At 35.1% G+C, this 12,878-nt stretch overlaps 1 protein-coding gene and 1 long non-coding RNA gene across 4 annotated transcripts in view; one reads left to right on the top strand and one right to left on the bottom strand.

The window, feature by feature from the left end:
• The window catches only part of LOC145674474 (uncharacterized), a 45,521-nt gene extending 40,061 nt beyond the window's left edge, over positions 1-5,460 (top strand). Inside the window, exons 11-12 of the mRNA XM_081744587.1 lie at positions 812-1,069; positions 5,291-5,460. Of these exons, the coding sequence (XP_081600713.1) occupies positions 812-1,059 (248 nt within the window). The 3' untranslated portion in view covers positions 1,060-1,069; positions 5,291-5,460. The remainder of the gene's footprint in view (positions 1-811; positions 1,070-5,290) is intronic.
• LOC145674475 (uncharacterized) overlaps positions 4,260-12,878 on the bottom strand; it is a 266,501-nt gene continuing 257,882 nt past the window's right edge. For 2 of the 3 annotated variants that reach the window (XR_014128951.1, XR_014128950.1), the window contains one exon: positions 4,260-4,582. This is a non-coding gene — a long non-coding RNA (uncharacterized LOC145674475). The remainder of the gene's footprint in view (positions 4,583-12,878) is intronic. The other variant, XR_014128949.1, reaches the window with a different exon arrangement.

Raw genomic sequence — 12,878 nt, 5'->3', positions numbered from 1 at the left:
GATGGCTCAGTGGTAGAGCGCTTATCTCTGGTGCGGGAAGGCACTGGTTCGATCCCCGGGCAAGTAAGTTTGTGGTGGACAACATCGTATGCATGGGTTTTGTCGGGGTACTCTAGTTTGCTTCCACGCTCTCATTCCACCATTTCATTCATTTCTCATCATCACCGTCTCCTTTAGCCTCGCCAACATCATAGTGGGACGTAGAACTTAAAAAATTTTATTTCATTTCTTCAAAGTGTACTCGTTGCCGAAGCAATTTGATTGAAATATTTAAAAATGGATAGTACACATGACTTGAGTCATCTAGTTCCAAACTGGCTCTTGTCTATTTACAGGAAATTCCAGAAAACTTTAGTGTGTTCATGTAAGAAACCTGAACATCCTCAAATATTTCCTGTTCTACAAAACGCATCGATCCTACAGTTTTTCTCGGTTTTCTGGGATTTTCTGTGAATGAACAAGAGCCGCTTTGGAACTGGACGACTCACTTATATGAGAAACATGCGTGGAGTGCATGGAATGTTAATTGGAAAATCTTTATGAAAATAATCTTTGAATAGGCCGAGATGATGGGAGGATAATATCAATCTTCACTGTATTAGTGCAAGATAGGATTTTGTATGTGTGGCATTGAGTATTTGGGTCTCTTAAGCTATAGAGTGAATTAATTACTTACTCTCCGTCACCACAGTCTGGTGTGGGCCCTGCTTCCTTCATTCTTCCTTTATCGCATCATATAGAGTGAATTAACTGCCATAAATATGATGTTTATGTTGGTTTCGACTAATGGGATATTTTTGATTTGTTTCAGAGAGTGGGATCATAGCAGATATTTCACTAAGCTGTGAGGATGGTGACAGTAGCCAGTCTCACTGGCAAGTAGAAAGATCTAACAGCTCTGTGACGTCAATTTCTTTGGATTCTTCATTGTCTCCGAGCTCTCCACTTTCCCCAACAGGGAATAAAGAAATTGTCCCCTCTGATGGGAAACAGCAGGACATGGTCTGCTCTCTTTCCAAGGCATCGGATCACGAGGAACCGTTGTCAGTGAAGCTCTAAGTACCAACAAGTAAGTTTCGTTCTTTTATTAGACAATAATAACAATATATATTATCATTAATTACATGTCAGTTTTATCTTGCTAGTTTTACTTATTTTTTCAGTTTAGTGTAAGTTTTAATATGACTCTCTTATGTTTGCAGCCTTTCCTTTTATCAATGTAACTATATGACCATACATATATTCTTGATTAGTGTTTAGTGTATATAATTGCAATATAAGAACAACTTTTATTCCTGCATGTTATGTGAATTTATTTATAGTAATTAGACTTACGTTAATATATTAGTGTTAAGCAGGTAAAGCTATGGTATCAGTTCTAACATTTTTCTTACGATACTTGCGTAAGATTTCAATTAAATTTGGATACATGTTACAAAATCTAGAATCTTAATCATGCATCTACAGTAATTATCACGAGTGAGGGAGGTACAATACTAATTCCGGATCTACACAAAATATGTGACCAAAGTGGGAAATAGAGAAGTATTGGGTGCGGCAATGATTCGGGGGATTTTAAGAACGTTATTACGAGGAAATTCACAAAGAAATTAGATGTCGATTAAAAGCAGGGAATTCGTGTTATTATTCAGTTCAAAACCTTTTGTCGTCGCAAATTCTGTCTAAGAATTTGAAGCTTAAAATTTATAAAATTATAATTATGCCTGTTGCCTTGTATGGTTGCGAAACATGGTCGCTTACGCTGAGGGAAGAACGCAGACTGTTTGAGGATAGAGAAAACTTCGAGATCCTAAGACGAATATTCAGACCCAAGGGAAACGGAAATGGTGAATGACAAACTCCATAACGAGGAACTACATAATTTAAACGGTTTACCAAATATTGTTAGGGTTATCAAATCTAGGAAGCTTAGGTGAACAGGTCATGTAGCCTCGGAAAACGACTATCAGGAAGACCTAGGTACAGATGGGAGGACAATATTAAGATTGATCTCGCAGAAATAGGAATACAAAGTAGAAACCGGATCCAGTTGGCTAAAAGAAGTGGATAGATAGAAGCTAAGGATAGAAGTTAGTGCAGAGCTTTTGTGAACGCGGCGTTAAATCTCCGGGTTCCATAAGCCATAGAATGAGTGAGTTAGTTATTACGAGGAAACGATGAAATATATTTTGATGTAACAAGTTCGAATACAAACTAGAAATGAAAGCATTTATTCATTTATCTGTGAATTCAAATCACCGAACAGAAAAAAGTATTGCACAAGATAATAATAAAAAAAACAATATTCTCACAGAGATTTTTTTTTTCTTCAAAGATCGAGTTTCCTTGTGTCTGTATGTCAATTCCAGAACTGAAACGTCGCATTTATGAAGTTCAAAGAGTTCCTCCAAGTATGCTGCTTAGCAAGTGTGTCACTGAATGTGTACAGCGGATTGGCGGTTATCTGCAAGATGTAATTTTTCAACGGTTGCGTTTTTGGTGGAACATTATTTTCTTTATTTTGCGCCACACTGTTTTCTGTTTGGTGACTTACTGACAAATAACTAAATGCTGTCATGTATAGTTTGTGCTCTAACTTGTTATACGCAAATATAGTTTATCATTTCCTCGTATAAAGGTTTCTAAAATCACCCGATTCACTGCCGCACGGTGTATTTACACAAAAATTCATAATTGTTAAATACAATTTCAGAAAATAATATGGAGGTACATCTATGTGCACGATATTTCAGTTGTGGTAGTTCAAAGTACACATTCTTTCCGAACCGTAAGTATTGTTGTCTGATAAAGTTTACAAAGAGCAAGATGACTTCGATTCCAGTGGCACCGAACCAAACTAATAAGTTATTTGCCAAAAATATAATGTATTGTTGACTCCCTTCTTTCTTGACCGGTAAGTTCCAGGTTCGATATGGGTATGTACAGAAGTAGTAGGCTCTGTAAGTTACGAATACGTTGGTTTCGAACAGGAGTCAAAAACCGACTGATGAAATCGACAGTGTTGTAGTCACTTCTCAGGTTACCGTACGCCACTGGAGAAGCTTCCGGTGGAGATTTTTGGGTCTGTCCTCATCTTCTGTCTGTTGCGTAATTCTATGTCGCCGCACACTACTCATGAACCCACAGAGATCCTGCAGGATCGTATTTAGAACCGGCCCAAAAGCATAGAGTGTTTACTTGTGGGGGCGCGTTTCTCCGGTAACTGATGAGCCCCTCGGGCATTGTGGGTGTGGGAACAACGGGAAGACACGCTAGTTTCCGAATATGCAAATCCCGGCGTTACATTTGAAGTTCCAATGCCAGAGCTCAAAACTGCGAGACACTGCTGATTGCTCTCGGCAATTTCGACCCATACATCAGCTGAACTTGGTTTGGTTCCAGTTGGAACCCGTTCTTGGGTATAGTTGTGATATCCAGCAGGCCCGTAGTTAGGAGTGTGTTATGGGGGAGGCACAGTTCAGTTTCCTCCCTGACACAATCACACACAAAGCAAGCTCAGCTGACGCATGGGTCAAAATAGTAGAGAGCGATCAGCAGTGTCTTGCTGTTTTGAGCCCTGGCACTGAAACAACTTTAAATGCGATACCAGGGTTTGCATATTCGGAAACTAGCGTGTCTTCCCGTTGTTTCCACACTCACAATGCCCGAGGGGCTCATCGGTCACCGGAGAAACGCGCCCCCACAAGTAAACACTCTATGCTTCTGGACCGGTTCTCGTCACGATCCTGCTGGATCTCTGTAGTTTCTTGGGTAATGTGCGGTGGCATAGAATTACGCAACAGACAGAAGATGAGGACAGACCCAAAAGGTCTCCGCCGGAAGCTTCTTCAGTAGCGCATAGTGACCCGAGAAGTGACAACAACACTGTCGGGCCTGTAGTTCGGTTTTTCAACTCCTGTTTGAACACACCTCCCTTTGCGACATCGAGACCAACAGAACCTACTGCTTCTGTACATACTCACCGGAGGTGCCCTGTAAACTATTTTGTTTACGGTTTGTTAGAGTTTTATTATTATATATGCATATCGTTAATTCTCTACTCCAGTTAAGTAATTAATTCACTTTCTTTTCTCTCTCCTGTCAATGGCGGTACTCATGCAGTTTATTTTACACTATAAAAAGTAACGAAGTAGCATATGGTGTTTTACTTGGACTTTCGCACATATGTATCATCTATTTTACGTAAGAATACACATTCGTTGTAATTTACAATTAAATCTCTATTTGTGCTGTGTTAATATAATAGTTCATAGTTCGGGCCGATATAACCGAACAACCTTCTGTAAAACCGTTGACTACAATACTTGATTCCATACGTATAAGGCCCAATAAATTTTAAAATCAGCAATAATGTCGACTGAGATGACTTACTTTGCAAATATACAAATGACAAATTACTTACAACTTTAACAGATTTATTGCCTTGAAATACAATGAAAGATAAGGAAGAATGGCACATTTTTGCTTCAACTGATATGAAATTGAACTTTTTCGGATAACTAATAAGGACGTCAGGAAATATTAACATTTATGAAAAGAATCTTATACTTCACATCGGGTCCTGAAAAAAAAAAAAAAACATATATATTAATGACACTACATTAGTACTCCAGGTATTCGGTGCTTTTAAATTTACACCAGCTTTTGCAAAGTTCTGCATTTTCCTTATAATATATGGAATGTCTAGATACATAAGTACTCGGTATTTTTTGTTTTGTTTTTTTTTTTTATTCTTCTAAGCTTCAAAATATAATCAGCTTAAGAATTATTTCAAATAAAATACTAGTTGTTTAAATAAATAACACTTCTTCGATCATTCTATTAATAATTTATCCCAATAACGATTTATTGAATATTGTTAAGTGTCCTATCACAAATCCCTTATACAGGGTCTCATAATATTTGGGGAACATATTCCTTACAAAAAAAAAAAAAAAGTTCATATGGACCTGTGGTCGAAAGTGCGTAATTTCCCAGTTTAAGTTAATTTTTTCACGTTTATGGCACCCTATAAACTACGAAACTCTGCACTTCTGACCACAGATCCGTGTAAACTTTTTTTTTCTTATTTTGATTTTTTTTTTTTAAAAAAAAAGGATAATTTAAATGCAGATTTCTATCACGTAGAAGGAAAGGAATGGTCTATACAATACTAAAAATATGCATTGACAATGATCCACTTGCTTCCTTACTTATTGCAAGAAATATAATTTTCCTGTATTTACGAGGAATTATCAGCAGTATATTTATTTCATGTCATTAATTTCAGGATTCTTTTGGTAACTAAACAACACTCGATACCTGAAATTGAAACCCAGAGTGCATCATGAATTCCAAATAGTGGCGAGTACAGAAGAACGCTACAGAATACAGCTTAATAATGATAATAATGGAATTTTTAAGAAATATGTTCTACTAGTTCGTTTAATCTTAATTTTCCCCGCAATTGTAGTTTCAGCTTCTGCTGACTTATTGCGGCAATTATGTATATAGTTCGTTGTATGTAAGAGTATATTTATTATAATTATTTTTCTGTTTGTGTCTATATCGCTGATGGCCAGAATTTCCGGATATCGACTATACGGACACTATTCAGACAATGGATTATATCCAATATGACCCGTTATCTGGATATCCGTTATCCGATAAAGAATCTCCGGATGTAGCCATCCTTACTTTATATTGTCATTTCCAGCCGTATGATGTAAGCCAAAATACTGCTCAGGTTTCTTCATACCCTTATATATATTTTTTCTCGTAACAGTAGTTTCAAAATATTAGTTTTTTTTTTTTCGACTGAAATATCTCAATTTTTGCATGCTTGTAAATAAAATATCGTAGGCGAATATATTAGTATATTTGCACCGGTTCTATATATAATAGAATTGTCATCCAAATGGATAAAAATACTACCACAGATGACAAAGCGTACAGCAAAGTATTTAGGAAAAAAGTAACTCATTACGTATGGCTGATTAGAGATAGAATGATAGATTAGAAATAATCTTTTGCTCTGCAGACTGAACTAAACGTGTTTTAGATCAAATTAATCTAATAGTTAATGGTTTAAATCAAATATTGAATCCCTTCACAAAGTTTGAACATTGCCCTCTTCATATAATTTTATGGGAGCGTTAACCCGTTACCAACATAAATTTACCTATGTATTCTTTGTATTAATACTTGCATTTAAGTCTGAACAATTAATGAGATACTTGGTCTATTGGAAAACCGTACCCACCAGTACAGTTTAAAATAGAACTTCTTTTTCAACTCCAAAAAGAAGGTAAGAGCACCCAGACTGCCCAGAAGAGAAAAAAAAAAATCATTGCAATTTGTATTTTTACCAGTATTTGAGTCAGAATAATTTACACGAATGAAAGGATCCCTAGTCTATCTTTTTTGTTCTTGTATCATTGCGAAATTACTTTTGGTACGTTTTTACTACTACGAAATTTTCTGTAAAAATCAAATTTATAAGCTTTAATTGACGTTTTTAATTGGAAAGGAATTAAACGCCAAGAATTATTGCAATTGTACAGTACCACTCATTCGGGAATGTACGGAAAAAATATAATTCTGCTTATTTTTTACGTGATGTCAAATCACATGATGCATATTTCCTTTCATGATTGAAGTTTTTGTTCAGGGAGTCAATTTTCTTATGTAATAAATTGTTTTTATTTTTTCTGAAGTAATATTTGAGATGAATAGAATAAATTTTTCTTCTAGTTTGAGAAAAAAAAACTTATTACAACATTGGATTCCATTGACACATTTGAAACAAAGATAGACTGAATAAATTGGCAAATTAATTGAATATTTAGGTTGTTTCTCAATGATAATTAGTATTCTTCATAAACTTAACGAAAGTTGTCTTCCAATAATTGTTACAGTTTCCTTTGATCATTGTTTATCATCCTGTCTTTCATTTTACCTCCATTCAACAGCATACACACATGATCCAATTAATGCAATTTGAGTTACTGAACCTTTTCTTTGTAAATTGGGCCGTGCTTTTCGACTCAGATACCCCTCGTGTTATTTTCATAATTACTATTGCTATCTAAATATGCTTACGGTGCCTGATATGTATTTGTAAGAGATTTTGTTTCTTAAATGACTATACAAGTTGTAATATAACCTGGGTATGTGAAAACAAAGCTCGTGCTCATGAAATCTCACAAAATAGTGGAAAAACGAATGTTAGTATTTAACGATTGTCTGCAAATAGCAAAATCGCATCTGTGCTTATTTTACTGAATCAAGGATTTCGTTATTTAGGATTTCGTAATTCAGAACTTGTAATCAGTATATCTTTAATTTCATAAATTGGCCACATTCCCTCTATTCTTCTGTAGTCTTTATACAGGGTGTTTCAAAACAACACCGACAACGTTTGGGAGGTGATTCCTGACACCAAGATAAGACGAAAAGTAAAGCCCAATCTGGGTACACAAATGCTTCCTCTCGGAGTTATAGGCTGCCGAAAACACGAAAAAATGAACTTTAAAAGGTCCATAACTATCGAACCTACTGTAGTTGGGTCAAGACTTCACTTAGGAACTAATATTTGGATAGGGCACATACTAGTTCCTAAATAGTCTTGACCTGACTACGGTAGGTCCCATAGTATTGCAGCTATGGACCTTTAAAGTTCATGTTTTCGGCAGCCTATAACTCCGAAAGGAAGCGTTTGTGCACCCAGATTGGTCTATACTTTTCGTCTTATCTTAGTGTCAGGAATCACCTTCCAAAACCTTGTCGATATTATTTTGAAACACACTGTATATCTGCACATAGAAACCAAGTGATTTGACACTCGCATATGAGGAGTGCGTATAGATTTTTTTAAATATATTGACTATAAAAACTGCTTCACTACAGAAAAATGATAGTACGGAACATAACTGAATCGGTTGTTGTTAAAAAAAAAAAAAAAAAAAAAAAAAAAAAAAAAAAAAAGCAATTGGACATGTTGAAAATACTTATTTCTATCCCTAAGTAAGCAAACTACGTATTAGTAGTTACTTTAAATCATGCTGTACGTTTTTTCATGTAAAAATTGTAAAGAATAGCAATTACTGATCAAAATTAATAAGGTTACCATTTATAGGATTTAAAAATATATAGATATATATAACTACGGTTTTTTAAAAGAGAAAACTAAAAATTTCTCAATAAGCATGTATCAATACAGTTGTTTTGTGAATACAAATATGTATTTTCTTAGTGCAAAAGAAAAAAAATGTGTAATTTAATGAATAAATTATATAAGGAAATACAAATAAATAAATAAATAAGAAAACTGCCATTGCTGATAATCCTGATATGGAAAAGAAAGTTATTCTAGATTATGAATTAAAGGAAAAAAGGAAGAAAAAAAAAACAGTCCATAACTCTCAGGTAGAAATGTAGTTTATCTTTTCTGTTCTAAATTTCTAATTGGTTCTTAAGGAATATAGAATCATATTTAATCACTAATGTTGTACAAAAGAAAGTAAATTTATTAAAAACAAAAACACTACTAGATATGAATCTTTATATTTAATGTGTACGCATTATTTTCTATATATTATTCAGAAAAGTGATAACAGTTTGAGAAAGAGAAAATGAAATATACCGTTATTAACCAGTGTAATATCGTATTTGTTACTGCAGATCGTTCTCATTTTTTTTTTCTACATTATAATCTTTTATTACATTGTTTGTAAGAGTTGAGATCTTATATAAATTGTCCACTACAGAAAAATGTAGCATACTTCATTTGATGTATGGATTATATACTTAAATAAATAAATTTCAAAAACTAAAAGTGTTTCGTAGTTAATGCAATTACTTATATATTTTCAGAATAATGGTTGGGTTTATGTAATGTGGGCCTGAAGACATCAGTAAGTATTTCGCTCGTAACTAGCAAAAACAAAAACACACTTATACTAAGAGGTAGAAGTTGGTCAAGTGCTATATGTGGAGCATTAGACTTAATAATTCAGAGACTTTGGCATTACGGAATTTAGAGAATAAATATTTAGAGCGCTTCGAAACGTTGTGTTGCAGGAAAATGAAGAATATACAATGGAACAAAGAGTAACAAACGAAGTTGTTTTAAAATGGATAGGAGAGAAGATGACACTTCTTGGGAAGAAATTATCATCTTCATACCACCATAGAAGGAAAGGTGGAAGGAAATCGAGGAATAGAAAGAAAAAGAACACAAGTGATCGACATTTTGAAAAATAGAAGAAAATATTAGGAGTTAAAAGAGGGAGTTGAAAATAGAGAAACATGGAAGAAACATTTCCAGGCCCAAACTGAAAGTTAAGAAGGAAAGAAAAAAAAATCTGTCATTAACCCCAGGATGTACCCAAAGGCAGAATACTTAATAACTATTCCGCAGAGTTTATAGAAATAGAAAAATTCAACTCAATCATTCCATGACCAGTCATGGTGTAATTCGTGGTGTCAGAAATTATTTTCAAATATTTTATATTTAAAAGTACAAACTCCTTCTAGAACTATGCTGTATGAGAGCATAGTAATTCATTACTTGTCATTGCTAGTTGTTGTGCCCAAACTTACGGCTCTCAGTACGTTATATTTTTAAATCGTGCTTCATTAAAAGCTCTAACTTTTGACTTATCCTAATAATAAACAATATTTTATATAGGGTGTTACAAAAATGTGTCATATTTCAGGAACAGATTCCGCGCGTCAAAATAAGAAAAAGAAGTCTCGTATGAACCTGTGCTCAAACGTGGATAGTTTCGGAGCTATACGGTATCGAAAACGTGAAAAAATGAACTCTAGAAGGTCCATAGTTCCACTACCAGAGAACCGATCTTACTCGGGTCAAGACATTACTGAGGAACTAGTATGTGAACTATCCAAATATTCATCTTTCAGAACCCCCGGTACTTGCACAATCACTTTTAGAGAGGCTGTTTGGGAGTACTTGATCACTTTCCACCTACCTCTCTAAAAAATTAGTGTGCAAGTACTGGAGCATTCTTAAACATGGATATTTGGAAAGTTCAGATACCAGTTCCTGAGTGATGTCTTGAACCGACTACGACAAGTCTCATAGTAGTGCATCTAAGAATTGGGCGCACTAACTCCGAAACTACCCACATTTGAGCACAGGTCCATACGACCTTTTTTTCTTATTTTGATGTGAAGAATCCGTTCCTAAAATATTGTGACACATTTCTGTAACACCCTATATTTTTGTACTAGTTGTTGCGTCTGTCTTCGTTTCTTTATACATTTTAGGTTAAAATCGTGCTTCATTAAAAGCTTTATTTGTCCTAATAATAGCCATCCAGGCACGTTTATATTTAGCACCATCACTATTCATTTTAAAATTATTAAATTGAAACAATAAAGCTTAAATTGCAATTAAATCGCCACAATAGTTTTAAATTGGCAAATCACCTGCACACTAGCGCCAACTATTAGCATCAGGTAGCAATACCTATTAGCTCAACTGTATACTGTTAGAAATCAACGTAACTACAGACTGACACGTTTCTGTATTATAAACATAGGATGAACTGCGAATATCTTAAAGCTTTAAGATAACCGTAAGAAAAAAAAAAACGTTTATAAAGCTTTGTATGGAGTTCAGCTTCATATTAGTATGAAATAACTGGATATTTTAACAGAAACAAGAAATTGGAGGCATTTGAGATGTACTGTTGAAAAATATTTTTGGCGGGTTTATTATAGATAAGTAACGGAAAAGTACTTAAATAAACAAGCGAGAGGCAATGTATTTTGGCCATGATACAGGAAAGATTTAGCGTAATTAGCCATTTAAATTCGCAATTCACAACGAAGTAACATATCGCTGGAGTTTTTAGAGCAATGCAATGCACGTGATTTTAAATAAAGGGACACGGTGGCTCAGTGGTAGAACGCTCTTGTGCGTGGGGTCCCTGGTTTGATTCCCTGCCAAGTAACTTTGTGGTAGACAACATCTTGTTCGTGAGTTTTCTCGGAGTACTTCCGTTCCCTCCGACTTCCTCATTCCACAACTTGTTCCATCATCATTCAGTTGCCTTAATCATCGTCTCCCTTAGCCTAACAGGCATAATCGTGGGACGTTAAACCCAGAGATTTCATTTCATTTATACTTGAAGTAAACATTTAATGTAATAAAGATGGATACTTATTATTATGAATTAATAAGATCGAGTAAAAATTGTGCATTATGCAATAACTGTAAAATGTTGATGCCATACTCTATACTTTTTTCTTTTGTTTTTTTCGTCTAACATCTCACGATTATTCACAGAGCCTAAGGAAGACTGTGATGATGACGTATATGAAACAGGAGGACCCCAAGAAAACTCACGCACACAGTATTTGTTCACCACGAAGTTCACTTGGCGCAGGCTGGGACCGAACCAGGCTCCCCAAGCACCAGAGGTGAACACTTTGCCACCATGGTCCTCTCTGTACTTCAGTTCCAATGTAAGGAAATATTTTTCAGTCATTCGTGTTAAGTATTCTTTATTTTCCTAATAGATGGGTTAAACATAACGTATTTACATCCTTCGTATTCGCGAGCTTTCAAAGAAAGTGTTACATACAAAACTAACAATGGTTGTTTTGCGTTTACCTATAAAATTCTTATTATAAAAGCAACACACTTCCGGCTGTCCGACACGCCAATTCCCAATAGTTCACAGTCAGGTTATTAGTTGTCTCTAGCTGTGTTGCCTTCTACCTGACGCCAAGAGATGTCGCGTTGACATGCACGCAATTTCCAGACGGATCGAAGGTTTGGTGGAAACAACTAGTTATAGTGAAAGAGTCAATGATAATTTTTGCTTCAATTTCCTAGAGGAACAACATGAAATAAATGGATCAAGGGTAAGAAACAATCACACAATGTGTACTCACCTATGCTCTTTTTACCTGTCAGTTGTATTGTTCGGAACCTGCAATGTAGCTTTCGGAACCTTGGACTTGCGCTAACACTGGAAGTTAATGAATTACTTAAATCGTCTTGTGTCATCTTTCAGAAGAATGTATAAGTGTTTATTTCTTAATCTCAAATGCTCAGATATCAAGAACTAGCATCAATTATCCGCTTTGCTGGGTTAAATTAAGAAAAAATAGGAATATGTTTCGTTAGTCAGTCACTTTTTACTATTACTAAAGCGCTCTTTGATATCGGTCATTTTCGATAATTTTTATATACCTTCTCCATGTTGTGGGGCACGGCATCGGAAGTGTCATTGTTCATCTCAGTGACCCCGATAACTATGAATTCGACACTGTCAGGCCCAGACTGGCCAGGCTGGCTACCTGGCAATCGCCAGGGGCCCCCGAACTCGGGGGCCCCAGTGCTGAAAAGTGGGGAAAAAACTAATAACGCCGAATGCTGAACATAGAAATAAAGTGGTATTAAAAAAAAAAAAAAGTTCTTAAGATTTTAGATACTTAAAATTTTAAGTGTCTAGTGAAAAAGAATATTCTACAAGGGTCTTCAGGACTATCTGAAAACTAACAATCCTAATATAATTTACACTCATTGTATGAGCCATGTTTTAAATTTAGTAGTGGCTGACTCAACTATCAATATTGTCCTGAAGCAGAAAATGTGTTTGACCTTGTAGAGGAATTTGCAACTTTTTTTTTTAACTATTCATACAAGAAGATATCTGTATGGGGAAAAAGACACAAAAAACGCTTTACGCAGGGTCAGAAAAACTGTACAGATTACAGAAGATAGTGCTACACGATGGTGGAGCAAACATAAGGCCCTTCAAGCCATTGTTGATTTTGATTTACAAGAAGACTAATTTCAGTCAAGTTAGCTTGCAAACTTTTCAGTTTTATTAGAACTG

This window comes from Thermobia domestica, chromosome 17, assembly GCF_964235325.1.
Source record: "Thermobia domestica chromosome 17, izTheDome1.hap1.1, whole genome shotgun sequence".
Taxonomy (NCBI): Eukaryota; Metazoa; Arthropoda; class Insecta; order Zygentoma; family Lepismatidae; genus Thermobia; species Thermobia domestica.
This window is presented reverse-complemented; position numbering and strand designations above follow the sequence as displayed.